We start from the raw sequence: 17,445 nt of genomic DNA, 5'->3' as shown, positions 1-17,445 counted from the left end.
CTGTTGGTCGCCAGAGTGACTCTGTTTTTGACCTGCACATTTCCTTCCTCACGTTTAATTGGAACCACTCGGTGCAGCCTGTTGACAGGAGGTCGGAAATGGCTTGCAACATTTTGACCAAGGCGAGTTTGAGAGGACTCCTTTAATTACTCGTCAGAAAATAAGACATTCTCGAAGCCACGGGACACCCCTGTGCGATCCTGCGTTTTTATATAACTGTCAATCCGGAATTTAAAATGGATGGATGAATATATTCTTAAAATTAACATCTAGAACCAATTTACAGCAAATAAACATTTCATTTACAGCCAGTGATCATCAAATATAATATAAGTGTAACACAACGTTTTTAAATGATGGAATACATTTTTTGCAATTACTCATTTAGGGGGATAAAGAGAGGGGGGAAATTTGCTATCTCTTTTATGTCAGACAACTGGGACAAAGCTTATGCTTAAATTCTCCGTCTGGAACTCTGTCCTTCAGGATGTACCCTTTGGTTAATTTAAAGTTCGTTAATCTACCAGTATTAGAGAAAGCAATCAAACGTGAAGGCGAGCGTTTTAATACTTTCTTCTGTTTTGATTACTTTTCTTTGAACTCCAGGTTTGAGCCTGGGATAACTCGTCTTTTTTGTCTGGCTGACCTGTGCCTGTCAGTCACCAAACATTTTGCAGAGAAGTGCAGGAAACTCTTACATATATTTAAACATGTAAATACCCCGGCTGGCACCATCTTTTCTATTTTTTCTTGACTGCAATAGCCAAAGTTTTTGACAATAAATATTTGCAAGACGTTATGGGATTTTTGTCTGTTTTATTTATCATTCTCAGACCAAGTTGGAAAGTTTTTTAAGCTTAACAACGAACTTTACAAATCATTTTCCTCGTCAACAGGCCTCCATCAGATAGTTGAGTCACTGCAGGCCTCAGGTTTAGGAGTTTATGTCGCCATCTAGTGGCGAAAGCATGTCAGCACAGTGTTCTCACCTATCCTTATCATACCCATCTGTCTGTACTTAAATGTCTGCGCGCGCGCGTGACAGAGAAATATCTCATACTTTTACCATAAGTCTGCTTTTTTCTGAACTTATGAAATCAAATGAACACTCTGAAACGTAATTCAAACAATAAATAGACTGATTCTCTATTGAGAACATTAGATGTGCACAAGTAAAACTTGAGGCATATTTATTTTCTTAAAAAATAATAATTGTAGAGGATATCCTCTGTTGTGTCATTAACTGTATTCACATTAACACATTTGGCTCCACATCCCAGCTCATTTTGTTTTCTTACTGTTTAAAAATAGCTTTTTCAGAAATAAGTGATCATGGGTCATCATGTGTAATTTCTTGCCTATAAGCATATGTAATCTTTAGGGACTGAAGTTTGCTTGAAGCTTAATCTGTTCTTTGATTTTTTTTGAAAATGTAAAATTTAACATGTCGACAATTTTGAACATGATCACTTTATTATCCGTTATTGCATCTAAAATCAGAATTTCTAAAGGTTAAGTTTTAAAAAAAAATTATATACCCTATACCTCTCTATCGTATCCTTACAGTAGGATTTTCTATTATTCTTTTTTAACGAAGAATAATAGTGTGAAACAGACCTGCAAAAATCATTATAGTTTAGTTGCCAGTTTTTATCTTCTACTTACCAAAAGGAAATATAATTCATAATAATTAATGTATTATGATTTCGTCATGATCCGCATTATACAGTATACCATCAAAGTGACATTTATTAGCATGAATGTTAAAGATTTCCCACACAAATTATTGTCAAAACCAATAAAACATATCTGCTTTGGGAAAAGTTTGACGTCATTTTCTGTAGAATTAAAGTAAGAGCCTGCAAACACCTCCAAACTGTTCAAACACTCTTTAACACTCTGTCCACTTATGACAACCTGTTGGTAATAGTTAGGTTATCTGTCACAGATTCTGTTTCAAATGTTGGTGTTATTATTGATCCACATTGACGAGAATAAGATCTCTCAAGAAACCTCTGGAGGTCGTCTGCATCCCTGTGTCATTGCGCCCCCTAACAACCAGACATGTTAGTGCATCTCACTCACGAATACCCGTATGTGCAGAACGAAAGCCAGCTAAAAAAAAAAAATAAAAAAAAAAGCACGAGTAACAACACTGATGGCCTCGCAAGATGTGGTCTAGAATCAAACTAAATAAATCCACCACTAAATGTTCTGAAACTCTTTACATTGAAATGTAAAATGTGATCTGAGATGTGAGGCCCTCTCCAAGACATTGGAGTCAAATGAACACGCACGGTACCAATGTAAGTGTTCTTCATTAGATTTAGCTTTAATAACCTCTAACTGATATTGTGTGTTATGGTGGACGTTTATATGCGTTTGTTTGGGTTGCTTTCAATGACATTTCAGTGAATAAAGTTTTCTGCGAATAAACCAGGAACAAATAAAAAATAAAATGACTGGGACAGAGCTGGCTTTAACCATTTTTTTTAAAATCTAACCAATATTTCAACTTTCTGACAGCACATTTAGAACCACCAACACATTTTTAGAGTTTCTGTTCAGTTTTTCATCTGCAGTCCAGAACATTTGATTACAGGATGTATATTTGTGTCAACACCGCACATACTGCCACAAAATAAAGTTAGAAAGGTTTGTAACACTTCTTTTTATAGAAGTTATGAGACCGCTTAAATAATGACTTTAGAGAGACAATCTAACACACATTATCACATTGAACACATACAGATAGTGGAATAGGAGGTCCGACGAGATTTATCTTTTAGACATTTTACGGGAAAATCTTAAATAGCATAACAATAAACATCCGTTTAGAACTTCAGCAATTTAACATTCGAGGCAATAAAGACTCCAAAAAATAAATAATTTTAAGATAGCCTATCTGCAAACATCAAATCCTCTTACATGTTACGATTTTTTGAATTTCTAGATATAAGTGGTTCCGTTTCTTGTTAAATGTAATCCAAGATCCTAATCTAAACACATTCTGAGCCCCAGCACCAAACACAACATTGCACCATGCTGTCATTGGTTTACAGCTCCTTTATTTCCTTCAAAACTATCATTGAATTATGAAATATTTTCCTTTCACACCAACAAATTCGTATTATAAAAGATTTATACATCAAGTGTTCTTTTTTTCTTGATAGTGACATTCAAAGTTAACAACGTACAATTTTTAAGGACGAACACGGGTTTTAGACTATAAGAAAAGCTTAACACGCTCGTATTTAACCACAATATTTACAAGTAGTATAACCTATAATATTGTATTATTGTATAGTAAAATGAACTCATGCAGGAATAGGAAATGTAAGAGGCGCACCTAATTTTAGGCAGTTAAATGAAATCAAATACCTCCTTCAGTGTCTGCGAAATCTCAATGAAACCACACACTGTTTATATTTTAAGATAAATATCAGTTCTTTCGAGAGATCTAAATATGTTAGTAAATTTGAATAATGTAACGTTTTTCACAGACTAAAATATGTTTCATACTTCTAGGTGCGCGTGCTTCTGATTAAAGGCCTGATTTTTAAATGCATAGTTTGCACCTTTCATGTCACTATAAAACAACCAGTCTTGACTTTTATGTGCAAACAAAGCATACACGTTGTTTAATAAGCCCAATTTCACCTTGAATATAATACAGTTTTAATGCACCTTAATTATTATTCCACTATACTGTTGGGTTGAAGCGTGTCAAATGCGACTATTACATCTAATACAGTCATTGGTTTTCCTCACTTGAAAACCGGCTGGAGGTCAATGTTTCTGTTTACGTGCAGCCTCCATGCTGAGCCGCCATGCGATCTTTATGAAAACGGTCTCACTTATATTCGTGGATTAGCGCACACATACTGACCCGGGTTAAACGTGAACCCAGTGTGTTTGTGGTTGAAACTGCTGTGAGACGCGGAGGGATACTAGGCCACTCCTGCAGCCTGACCAGCCTATTTACCGTGCGTGCCAGAGTATTTTTTTTTTTAATCATATGAAGTTATTGTTAAATTTATCACGTGAGATTAAATAAGTAAGGGTTTCAAACCGTAAATGGGCGCCATTGAAGTCAAAGCACCTGTGCAGTGAGAACGTTTCAGGTTCTCAGCCTTTGATTGATTAACATTGAATTCGGACTAAATTCAAAATAGACTGCAAAACAAGAACGGAGATATGAGACACATGTGCCCACTTATCTGCAGTGATGACAAATGGAAATGGATTGCAGTGTGGGAAATAGTCCGTGTCCAAAGACTAGAGCCCCCACCCCCACCCTAAATATCTTAAGTATTCATAGCCTATAAACAGCATGTGGATGTTTGCACTAGACGTTAAACGCATGCTCTGTCGCTTTGTCGTGACGTCGTTTTTTAACACTTATATATGAACTCAGCCCTGTTCTTTCCCTCATCTAATAAGTAACCAGACATTTCGATTTTCACACAACCTGCACGTGCGTAGTGGTTCAGTGCCATTGTACGCGCAATCTAAACATGTACACATTAGTTAGTTAGTTAGTTAGTTAGTTAAACAACTTGTACGCATACACAAAATAAATGTATAAAAATGCTGGTCCAAACAAACACACGACAGACAAAACACGGCCCTCTTTAAAGGCCATTGTCTATATACCTCACTAGATGACTCGAATTACTCCGCCACTCGTGTTAGTAAGTCTAAATATAGCCTGGGTATTTAAATCATACCTGCCACGAGTACAATAATGACCAATTTTTAATTAGATTTATTTCATTCTTAATATCTTCCAAAATAAGTGACACACAACTGTTCGTGCCAAATTATCACAGCATGTTGTTTGTTTGAGAAATAGAAATGCTGTTTGGGTTTTAGGGATTTGGCCTTACACGCGTGACAAAGTGCCTCACTCTTAATGGGACCTTTGCCTTTGAAACGTCTCCTCCGAGTTTAAGGTTAGGGTTAAGGTGAGGATTATCTCGAAAAAACGAATAAAAAGCTTTACAGAAAACATAACAAACAGTCTTTAAACTTGAAACATAATGTTCTTGTTTGTATTTACATTGTCCTGGGTTACCTCAACGATAATTATTATATGTCAGAGTCAAATCAAAAACGCAAAACGTGTTTTGATATCCAGCCAGTTCAAATTGCATAAAATATGTCTGTGCGTAACTCCTTGGATGTATTTTCCTTCCCAAATGTCTTCTTTATTGACTCATTGCCTCTTATAGCTTACACATTGAGGCGTAGGCTAGCTGTCATTTTGTGCCAGTGGTCACATGGCTTTGGCCCTCAGGAATGGATAGAGATGGATCCCCACGTCAGCTTGTACGTCTAAGGATTTCTGCTCCAGCAGTCTGTCTCAAAGTGACTGGAGCACTGTGCGCGGAGGAACTATGAGCGGATTTTTTTAAGAACGTTTTCCAGCAGCAGAATATGGATTTTGATGAGCGGATCCCTGCCTCTAATATGTATTTACCGAGCTGCACTTACTACGTCTCCGGAGCAGACTTCTCGGGTCTGCCTCATTATTTAACCCAAAGCCAGTCCTCTTGTCCCGTGACATACCCCTACCAGTCCTCAGCGCTGCCACAGGTCCCGTCCGTGAGAGATGTTGCGTTCAGGGACTATGGGATTGACGCGTCCAGTAAATGGCACCACAGCAGGGGGAGCCTGACGCACTGTTACGCCGAGGACATCACGCACAGGGATGGCTGGACAACCCCGTCCTCACGGGGGGGAGATATCCTGGTGAAAGGCAGCTCAAGCGCGGGACACTCGGCCGGCGTCACAACTTCGACGCCCGGGGGTTTCTACGGCAGCGTTGGTAGGAACGGAGTTCTGCCACAGGCTTTTGACCAGTTCTTCGACACCGCGTACGGGAGCGCGGAGAACAGCACGACACCCACAGCACAAGCGGCAGCAGATACGGACAGACAGGCTGCCAAAATGAGCCCCGCTCCAGCACACGCAGGCTCCGACACGGCGGAGAGCTTCAGCCCCAAGTCTTCCTCCGGACACAGCGAGGACAAACGGAGCAGGAGCAGCAGTGAGTAAAAGCTGCTGAATGCGAGCAGGAGAAACATCTAACGTGCTGCTCTTAAAGCATTTTATATGCTGTTTTATAAGCATGGAAGGTTTATGGAGGGCCTGTAGATTTCCCCTATAACAAAACTATGTTTGAAACAACAAGATCACGTGCTTGGGATTGGAATTGGCCGTGAAGACTTTGGCGTTAAGCTTGCTTTACAGTATTTTCTCTCCACATTACTCCACATTTTTCTACATTAATGTGCGTTAAAATGCTAGTTAGTTCAATATGTATTAGTCTATAAACCTGTAATATTACGGCAAGTCATTGTACAACACGTTTAAATAAAAATATAACATTTTAAGAGATTTAATATGTATTATCAAAAATCTTTTATATTTGGAACCATGTTCCATATAATTAACTTCTCCGTAATATATCTTGTATTATGTCAATTTTGGGATATTTAGTTTTGTTTTTCTCCAGGTTAACTCATGTAAACTGCATGCTGAGGCATTTGAATTTGACTTTGCGCCAGATGAAGGCTTAAACCCTGCAGCTTTTTCAAGATAAATATTTACACATTCATTGGATTTGTAGGGATTTAATACAACAACTGCTTTTTCTGGCATTTCCCCGCTGACTCTGAAACAACTGCTCTTCACCCACAGAGAAGTAAAAAAACAAAATGCACAATACAAGCATATCAGATACATGATAGCCATGACTGAACGAAGGCCCCCGATCTTTAACAAAAAACAATCAGAAAGTAAGGGTTTACTGATACACGTTTTTTTTTTTTTTTTTTTTTTTACAATTTCCGACATGCAATCCTTCACGTGCCCCTCCAGCAAGTCCAGTCTGTGTTTACAGATCTGAGTCCTATAGGCCTGAGAGGAGGAAACACTTGAACTCCAAAGCTTAACTCAGACCACCACGGCTGTTTCATACAGGAAATCAGAGTAATGATTCATCCTGCTGTAACGATTCTACAATATCTAATGTGCTAACCCTTTGCCGTTTTATTTCTCCATGTTTTCAGGTGGCCAAAGGACCCGCAAGAAGAGGTGTCCGTACTCCAAGTATCAGATCAGGGAACTGGAGAGGGAGTTCTTTTTCAGCGTTTACATCAACAAAGAGAAGAGGCTGCAACTCTCTAGGATGCTCAATCTGACTGATCGCCAGGTGAAAATCTGGTTTCAGAACAGGAGGATGAAGGAGAAGAAATTGAACAGAGACCGATTACAGTACTACACAAACCCTTTGATATAAAGACTGAACTGAGACTCTCGTGCAAAAATGCAAAACACTAATCTACAACACACATGTACAGCAAACTGGACAGAATGGCGACTTTCAATGTGCGAAACCTCATAAAGATTTATACTATTTATACAATATGTTGTTATTAAACTATCATTATTATTATTCTCTGTTTTCCTCTTACCCTCATGAACACATTTAAAAATGTTGATGTATAGGTGCATGGCGCGCGTCTGCTTAAATCCTCGTGTCTGAATTTGCTTTTATATAATCTAATATCACACAGGAGGATGACTGTCCTGCCATTTAAAAGAGGCTACTTTACTCTTTAGATTGAATTTTACTCTCCAAGTGAACGCACGCACACGAATTTTTTTTATGGCCAGTAATCTGAACAAAAAACGGGTTCCTTTGTTCACTTCATCTTTAAATTGTATTACAAATACAACTTGTGAATGGAAAACTTAAATTTTCGAATTTCTAATTTAGCTGACAGTTTGGGTGGTGAACAACTGCACGAAAACTTCAAGTCAGTGCTGCATAGTTAGAGAATGAGTTAGGTCTTAATCTGATACCAGTTCATGCATTTTAAAGCTGATATTTAACATCTGCGTCTGATCCTCTGGAGCAGCGAATGTTGAATCCATTGGCCGTAAAGTTGGATTATTCTTGAAGGGCAAACGTTGACAAAACAGGAAAGCCTCAAAAGGAACATAATCCTTCTTTGTTGTATATAACAACATGGCTCATATACCAGGTACATAATATAGAGGTTTGATGCTTTTTGTACCCCCATGGCTGGAAATGGGATCCGCAGCAGTTATTATTTGATATCCATTACAAAGGCTTCTTTCATTTCTGTTTAAAGGCTCATTTCTGACCTAAAATGAACCTAGAAAATCTTGTCGGAATACATTCAGGTGTAAAAGCCAGCTTATTTGAAATGAATTTGAATCTTATGCTCTCAATAAAAGTGAATCCACTAAAAGTTAGACAATGCGAAGCGTCAGACAGTGACAGAGGATATAAAAAGAGGATTGCAAACCCCGGATAATGATGGCAATAATTATAATCTGTATGATAATTTATCCATTAGTTGTTCAATATAGAGAATGTACATCAATAACCAGTCACTGTGTTCAGCTCATTGAGATTTGTTTGAACAAACAAAAGCAGGTTAAAATGATCGCATTCGCGCATTAAAATGATGTCTAACGATGGTTTCAGGTGGTTTTGTATCCAGCACCAGGCCCCTGTAAACAACTTGAATGGCCGGCTATAAGCTAATAAGGGCACTGATTCCTTCCTTATACTGTGCATCCTGTGAGGCTCCCTGGAATTCCGCTTTGATTGCTGCACATCCTCCCAGTTGCTCCAGTAACTTGGCCATAAAACGTCTATTCGTCTGGAGCATTTGGAGTGTAGTGCAATAAAGCGTCTGAGACCAAGGTTATTAACTGTGACTAAGGGGCTGAAAAACAGCGGCTGGGAGCATTCATAGCCTGTGTCCACGGACCTTTGCGGCGTCATTCGTTTCAGCTTCTTACCGGGGTCGGAATATTCTGCGTTTGTGTTGCAGTGTTGGAGGCCCTTGGCTGTCTCTTGCCACTGGGTGGCGCTCCTCAGATCAATGTCATTGCCGTAAATTGAGATATAAGAGAGTTTTGGACGCCTGGCTGCTTAAAATACATTATGTTCACATCTCAGGATCTTATTGTTAAGGTAGGCATGCAAGTTTCAACTTTATGACTGCTGAGTTTCTGTGTGTTAATTCAGAGAGTCTGTATACTTTGTACTTCATCTTGGAATTAACGTTTGTATATCATGTGTAGATGGTTTGTTGCAAGAGAAACATTACTGAAAATATAAGCACAGTTAAAAGAAGAAGAGGAAAGATGTTTATATTTTTCCTTCATCAAGTTGAACCCAGGTTATCATGTTGCAGTTCAGCAGAGGTCTGGAGTAACTAATGCGCACAGAGTAACAAGATCACTCGGGCCTAGAGTTTACACGTGAAGCTCACGAACTTTAATCCCGCTTTAAATCAGTTGAAAACGGATATATATATATAACGTTTCATGGAAATAGATTTCAATGTATTTTGTTAAACAATGTATCCATTTTTAAATAAAAAACGTTAATCATTTGCTTAAATTAATGGAAACATTTAGACGTGCTCGTGCGATTGACGATTAAAACCCTCGATAAAATATACAATAGTGATGTATGTTTAATATTCATTTTTAACAATAATATAAAATTGGAATTCATGTTATAAGACACAAAAAAATGGTTTTATGGGCCTAATAATCTGAAAGAGGCTCACCCACAGCGCACTCTGAACCATCACACAGTGCCTGGATTAATGATTATTATCATTGAAGCTGCAGACTGCAGCAGGTTTGACGCCATATAAATTCTCTGTACATAACTCTAATTTCTAGACTCTGGGGCTCCAGACATATAAGAAAACGGACCTGTCCTTTGTTTTATTTCAGGGTATACTCACCTTAGGAGACATTTTATAGCTGACCTAAATCTGCAGTCCTGAGCTATCAACTTCGAACACTGCTGGACTCTGCTGGAGGTCTTTCAATGAAGCATGGGTTGAGGTATGACTTTAAAAAAAATCTTATCGAGTTCAGTTTATTTTTTGTTTTCTTTTTTTCCCCACGAGAACCCACCGTATCCGCTCTTATCAGCTTACATTTCATTCACTTGGTTTGGTCTGTACAACAGAACAATATGTCCGAGTACTATTTTTGTTGTCTATGAAATAAGGACTGAAGATAGTCCTTAAACAACCCCTTTAAAAATCATTATAAGACATTAAACATTGTCTCCCGGACATAACCACAGATCTTTATTTGCTCTATTTTACACACAGATGTTTATAAAGACTATAATAAGAAGAGTTGTGGGGATCTGTCTGAAATTGAGGATTAAACAAAATTAACAAAATTTGAAATTTTATTCGAGTTAGGGTAAATATTCTAGGTTTCAACTGGGACTACTTTTTAGATTAAATTAAGATAAACGACGATAAAGTAACTAGGGTTTGTGTGTGTCCTCTTTTTTTTTGAAGGATCCTGAGTAAAAACATACACAGTGACTAAATGTTACACCCTGTTGTTCTTAGAGGAGATAATAGTGATGAACAGTGGAACTCTACTAAGTTAAAGACTACAGTAGTTTTGCTGATGTTAGACGACAATTTGGGCAAATGTGGCTCCAGGGCTTTGTTCAGCTGTGACGCTGAGTTCAGTAGGCCCGTGTCCTCTTTAAAAAGGTGTTTGGACACTCTTATTGCGTTTGCAACCCACAATATCCCCACCACAATCAGATCAGATGGACTTCGCTAAATTGAATGGAAAATGGCCTTTTTGATTCACACTCCCTTGTCTGTCCACGAGGAATGTCATATAATAACCACCAGAGCAGCCCAAGAAGGGTTAAAAGTCCCTCCACCAAAGAGTCACAATGGACCTTTTGGATTTTGATGCACCCTAAGCTTCTCAGAGGCACCCTTCATTTTTACAGTGCTGTTAAAGAGGCCATAAAGCTCTGCATTGTACATAACTGTTAGAGACAGCTTTCAACTACTGAGTTGTCAAACAGCGTTGTTGTTTTTATACATTTACATAGCCAGCTTGGGGTTTATAGGTGGTGATCGAGGCTCAAAATGTAGGATTCGAAGGAGATTGAAAGATTATGCCTAAACCCCTCTCATGCACCACTTTCAACCCCTCCACAGTCCCCTCTTTATTTTAGCCTAAAACAAAGTCTATGGCACAGAGGAGCTGCCTGCTCGGACTGGGAGGAGTCTTTGGTCGCCTGCTGTTTTAATTGGCTGCAGGCTACAGTGAGAAGCATGAGTATCAGTAATTATTCAGCAATGTTTTGCACAAGAAATGTCAGCCAGAAAGGGATATCTTCATCCACCGTCAAATTACACCTCAACGATGACATGCCCCAACAACCAGACTGGAAATTCATTTTTTGTGGACTCTTTAATCAACGTGAGAACCGACAGTGGTTCATATTACCAAAGTAACGGCGTGTATTTGCCACCGGCGTCGGAATATTCATATGGACTCTCCGGTGCGTGTTTCCCAGGGATCGGTAAGCGAAATAACGAGTCAGTCAACCAAAGCGGGATCCCTTCCTCTGCTCCGTATGTTCAAGGGATGGAAACGTGGCTGGAAACCTCGAGATCGTGCCGGGTGGATCAGCCTAGCAGCGGCCAGCATATGCCTCAGTGTTCCTTCTCCCCGAGCATAAAGGAGGAGAGCGCATACTGCCTTTACGAGTCTGACAAATGTCCTAAAGGATCATCGATAGATGACATTTCCTACTCCGGCGCATCGTGCCCGGTGAGCGGGAGCAGCCTGCCGGTCCCCGGGTACTTCCGTTTGTCTCAGACGTACACGTCCTCCTCCAGGCTTTACCAAGATGTCCATCCAAACATGAACCACTTTACCCTGCAGAGACCTGCGCGCTCGGACAGCCAACCCTCCCAGACTGCTCCTGCTGAGCCAGAACGAAGGGAGAGCCACGAGGAGGCGCCTATCCCTGCGCCCTGCGCCCCGACCGGAGAAGAGGACAGTCGGCTCTCCTCGGACATCTCGTCCTCCCCTGAGCCCGCTGAGACCTGCGGTGCAGAGTGTCCGGAGAAACCCGTAAAAGGTGAAGATCAGACAAATTTATAGATTAAGAAATGCTGCAGAAATAGCAAAAAAAAGACGCATCCATGTTTTAGACTTCCAGTGTGATTTTCAAACACAGATGAATGCACGGGTATGACTTGTGATTTTCTAACCATAAATAGCTAGGTCAACAGTCAGACACTCAGGTGCGCGTTTAACGGGTATTTACAGCTTTATTAGACGAGAGGCGAAATTGAACGTGACCAATCAGAGCCTAGAATGAAAGCTATGATTCAGGAGCCGTTTAGAAAACAAACACCACAGTGCTTCATTACAACTCTATTCAACCAGGCATCAACGATTTAGTCTAAAATACATCTTTTAAAAATCAAAATAAAGTCACGATATAAATCATTATTTTTTTTTAATTATTAGGCCCATCGAATCTCGAGCAACAACATTGTATGTGCAGTCTGACCGGTTTGTCCTGCAGGAGTCGGATGTTTCCAGTATTTCAGCACACTGTGCAGGTTTTATTTATGTCTAAATAAAAATGCAGATAGCTGCAGGCTACTGCTATCAAAGCTACTCGGTGGGGCACATATCTGTTTCTGGTAGAATTGCTGATGTTGGTTATCTACAGTATCTACACGGGGCTGTGCGTAAAATAGTGTCAAAAAAAAATCGGTTAAATACAGAAATCTGTCATTACCAGTCTTTAAATTGTTGATGTATTTAAGTGCCAGTTCAAACTGTAGATTTCTTCTCACTTTATTTTTAGTCCAAAGTAAAACATATACATATTTGTATTTTAAAATGATGTCAGTTTTTGTCTATATTAAATGTTGTATACGTTCTTTGTGAAAATAAGATGTTTGTTTCTGAAACACCTGTTGACTGTCTTTTGCTTCACATTAGATGGAAAATTAGAAACCACGGCCAACTGGCTCACAGCGAAGAGTGGCCGAAAGAAGCGCTGCCCCTACACCAAGCACCAGACTCTGGAGCTGGAGAAGGAGTTCCTCTTCAACATGTACTTGACAAGGGAGCGTCGCCTGGAGATCAGCCGCAGTGTGCACCTCACTGACAGGCAAGTGAAAATCTGGTTCCAAAACAGGAGGATGAAACTGAAAAAAATGAGCAGAGAGAGCAGGATCCGAGAGCTCTCCAGCAACTTCAGTTTCTCATGAGACTGTCTGTGTCTGCGTCTTTGGCGCCCTCCACCATCCATGGCAAGGGCGCCTGTGAAGGGCCCCCACCCACCCAACTGTGAGAATGTCCATGGAAAAATAGGACCCTACTGCTAACTTATTGATTGTTGCTCTTTCTTGTTTTAATGTCTATTGTATTTATTAATGGCTCCATTTGTATCGTTGATGCATTGTGTTTGAAGTGCTCAGACTGTGACCCGATGTTTCAGAGCTTCAGGCTTGTACATTTTGTATTTTCTTCCTGAGGATGCCATTAGACTTTGCATGCTGGACTCATCCTTGGGATACTTGTGTTACAGTTACGTGAAGGCCTTAATGTGACAGCTAAAATAACCCAAGAGGTCTGATGAACATTTGCACATTTTGTTGGTGAAATTAATAAACCATCCCTGCAACTGCAGACTTCTTATTTCATTCAGATTCAGACTGCAGGAGCTGTGCTACTTGCTGTTGAAATCTTACAGCTGGCAGCGGCGCAGTGCATGGTGCTTGTACCTCTGTGTTTAGGACTTGGTCCGCTTTGTGAACAGTAAATATTATACCAGTAGTAGAGGCTGATGTCCTTCATTGTTTAAGCCTGTTATGAACGTCTGGTGAGTCTGCACAGTTGGTTCATTTTCAGTCCTTGACAGAAATGTTATCAAACAGTTGGAGAACAACATTTTCTTATCAATGGCAGTTCTAAGTAGCCTAATAAAGAAGTTTCCTAATTTTGTAAAACTAACCAAATTACCTGATAATGTTCGTGACAACCTGTCACAACTTACAATCTAAATAACGATCTGACCTTAATAATAAACATGTTAGACAATATGAGTGCGAACTGACCATAAATAAAATTGTTTCAATTTTAATATTTTTTCCAGGCAAACAGGTTATGAAATTATATAATGTCTACACTTTTTAAAGTAAATAAAGATTTGAAATCCATTGAGAGGAGAGCGGGCTGTTGAGTGGTTTAGGTAGTCTCATGTTGTTGGGCTATAATATTTCTCCCACAACACGAAACTGCCTGGATTACCTCAGTAAAACTCATCGCATCGCAAGTGAGGCTTTGAATTTCTTGTCCAACGTATTTAAACATTATCTCTCACTGCAACAAGTCCATAGAAAATCTTGTCTCCGAAAGCACAGTAGTTTATACTGTTGTGCGTAAAAGGAACCGTTGAAGACCATTTTTGTATTGAATTAGTTTTGGGTTTTTTTGCATTTAGAGGTTTAATAATGTTTCGAGAACTTGGATGCTGCATGGTACTGCGACAAAGCCTGTTTTGACCATTATTATAATGAAAACTACATCTAGAACGATTGTGAGAGGTTTTTTTATAAGTTAAATGGCAGGAAGTAAAGCTGTAGGCCGGGAAATGAAAGGATTAAGGCTCGTATATGTCCAGCAGAAGGACAGACAAGGCCTCGGTTATGATCATTGCAGTCTGCCAGTTGCCTAGCCGTAGGAAATACCGGATGCGTCTGCCTGCGCCAGAGAAAGGACACAAAGGCTGAGCTTTATTGGTGATATTTAGCTTAGACAGCCAGGTTGTAACCTGAAGAAAAACAACTCAATTGCCCGTGATAAAAGGACTGTTATATTGCACCCAAATAACCTTACCCTGTTTTCCGTTTTAGCTTGCCTTCAATATAGCCTCAAACCCTGGCGCAGCAATGTGCACATTGGAAACCACCCCATACTGTGTTTAAAATTTGTCAAATTAAGTACACTTTCCTTTTGAATTTTATTTGTTGTTTTTAGCAGCCCCGAACAAGAAGAACCACATTTTTCTTTTCCAAAAATAAGGAGAGAGATTGCATACGAAGTTTTCTTATATTTTGTAAAATAAATAATCCAGTGATGTTTTCATGGGTGTACTTTTATTAGAAAAGGTTGTTTAGTGATTAGACAGTGCAGACTTCAAAGTTTCCCCCCCTGCTCCTCTTGTTATCACATCTGTGTTCAATTGTGCCAACACAATATCTCTTGACAAAAATCATAACGTTTATTGCTAATAAAACGTAAAATTCCCCAATAAAAGCGCGGGGATTTGCTATTAAAATATGGTGGGGAAAATGGTGGCCATTTACTTGAGCAGCAGGCTGATTTATTATTTATTGTTCTGTCCCACGGTCACGTGTTCGGGACGCCCTATCCAGGCTTGGGCAAGGTTCAATTTACTGGACGCATTGAACCCCTCGTTGGTGCAGGAAAGCAGCCCGTTATATGCAATGAATTCGTTTTTTCTCCGCCTTTTTGGACATTAACTCTCCATTTTTCTTGCATTTTGTGCAATGTCGACGTTGGGAACAAGTTTTTATATTGAATCGCCTGTTCTTTCCGAGCAGGAAGACATGGCATCCAGGTTCTCATCAACTGCAGGGGTGGAGCAGGCGATGCTCACCGAATATGGCGGACAAGAGCCATGCCCTTTGCAGGCGAAATCTTCTATTTTTGGTGGATCTTGGAGTCCGATCTCGGGCCACCCTCCAAACACAGCAGCTCCAACCTATATACATCACCATTACACCAGTGGGGACTGCGATGGCATGTTTACGCGTTCCTGGGCGTTGGATCCGGTCTCCGCGTCCCTGTGTCTGACGGGATTACCATCGACAGCAATGCATTATGAGATCAAACCCGAGCCTCTGGTCGGGAGTGCTGAATGCACAACTTTGGAGACGCACACATCGCTTTTGTCCGACATTGGAAATGAAGCATCGCTCACTGAGATTCAACGCGAAACCTCGACCACGATTAAATCTGTTGAGGAGGAGAGCCCGTCAGCGGAAGAGAAGAGTAAGCAATGCAAAGTTCCCATTTTTATTTTGTTATTTTAAAGGATTTATAAATAGATGAACATTTCATTAACGGATCTGAAAGTATTGCTTTAAAAATCCAGGCCTATCTGAATCAGAGAATGGGCGTAGAAATATCTTGAACATAATTTGATTTTAACAGAGCCTTTACATCCAACATCAATTTGTTAAATAAATAAATAAGATCGAAATGATCATTGTCAAACTTCAGTGTACAATTTAAAAACATCATATATTTATATAAAGCCTTATTGGAAATCTTTGTTTTCAAAATCTGTTCTGAGAGCTTTATTTTTGCCCCCCTGTTTCCAGATGACCCTTCATCCAACTGGCTTCACGCAAAGCCCACCAGAAAAAAGCGTTGTCCCTACACAAAGCACCAAATCCTCGAACTGGAGAAGGAGTTTCTCTTTAACATGTACCTTCCCCGGGACCGTAGATATGAGGTAGCAATACTCCTGAATCTGACCGAGAGACAGGTGAAAATCTGGTTTCAAAACCGCAGGATGAAGATGAAGAAAGACAACAAAGATCGTCGAAAAAGCAGTTAACTTGTGTTTTGGACTGAAGCTGAATAAGAGCCTTAGGAGGGGGGAAAGGGGGGGGGGCTATGTTGTTTCAAGTAAGGCAGGATTTTTTTGTAGTATTTTATGTTCGTCTCGTAAGAAATTAAATGTGATTGTTGTATTTGTTGCACACATAGTAAATTTACTGTAGAATATTTGTTATTTGCATGTACTGTAATGATCTTCGACTACCTGAATGTCACAGCTACCTATTTGTGTGATAATTTAACTTATTCTTTTGGTAATCTAGATGTTTTTTAACCGCAAGCTTTTGATCCATTTGTAGAACCAATGTGCACACTTCAAATACCTCGTTCCTGTTTCATTCAAAATAAAGAGTAGTTCAATAGAACATAAGAACAGTTCAATGTTTTTCATTATAGGCTACCATTACGTTTTAAAAAAACAATTAAGTTAGTTAATATGATTACATATTATTTCAGTCCTTCCACATGTTTTTTAAACAAACTTCGACAAAGTCAGAGTTTTTCTAGACTCGTTTATTAAAGCTCAAAAGATCCTCAACACAACGAATCTTCGTATATATATATATATATATATATATATATATATATATATATATATATATAACTTATTCTTCTATATATATTCTATATATATATATATATATATATATATATATATATATATAGGAAGAATATTAAGACATTTTATTTTATTTTTTTACTTACTCATACTGTCAACTTTTCCATTCTATCTATGGCTTAAGTTATCAAAATAATTTTGAGTACTACAGGCCTTGTTTTCAACCGACACACTTTGCTATTAGGAATGCAAGGCAATATTTGTACTCCAATAAGTCGATGGAGTGATATAAAATTAAAGTAACTGGAATACAGTTTTTATCGATCATTGAGACGACTTAATTATTGTCTGTATTGTAACGTGTCTGGTTA

The 17,445-nt window shown here is 39.2% G+C and overlaps 3 protein-coding genes across 3 annotated transcripts; all 3 read left to right on the top strand.

Moving 5' to 3' along the window:
* Positions 1-5,301: 5,301 nt before the first annotated feature.
* Positions 5,302-7,306, top strand: hoxa11b (homeobox A11b; the record flags this gene model as incomplete). The annotated part of the gene is given in 5 exon segments (XM_079342781.1): positions 5,302-5,314; positions 5,317-5,382; positions 5,385-5,413; positions 5,419-6,052; positions 7,077-7,306. Coding segments are annotated over 5 exon segments (972 nt in total).
* Positions 7,307-11,208: 3,902 nt separating this feature from the next.
* hoxa10b (homeobox A10b) lies at positions 11,209-13,133 on the top strand (the record flags this gene model as incomplete). Its single annotated transcript, XM_079343411.1, has 2 exons — positions 11,209-11,983; positions 12,862-13,133. The coding sequence occupies 2 exons, from the start codon at positions 11,209-11,211 to the stop codon at positions 13,131-13,133; spliced, it is 1,047 nt and encodes a 348-aa protein (XP_079199537.1).
* A 2,304-nt stretch (positions 13,134-15,437) lies between these two features.
* On the top strand, positions 15,438-16,538 carry hoxa9b (homeobox A9b; the record flags this gene model as incomplete). Its single annotated transcript, XM_079344826.1, has 2 exons — positions 15,438-15,942; positions 16,275-16,538. The coding sequence occupies 2 exons, from the start codon at positions 15,438-15,440 to the stop codon at positions 16,511-16,513; spliced, it is 744 nt and encodes a 247-aa protein (XP_079200952.1). The 3' UTR covers positions 16,514-16,538.
* Positions 16,539-17,445: the final 907 nt, after the last annotated feature.

This window comes from Symphodus melops, assembly GCF_947650265.1.
Source record: "Symphodus melops genome assembly, chromosome: 5".
In the NCBI taxonomy this organism is placed as follows: domain Eukaryota; kingdom Metazoa; phylum Chordata; class Actinopteri; order Labriformes; family Labridae; genus Symphodus; species Symphodus melops.
This window is presented reverse-complemented; position numbering and strand designations above follow the sequence as displayed.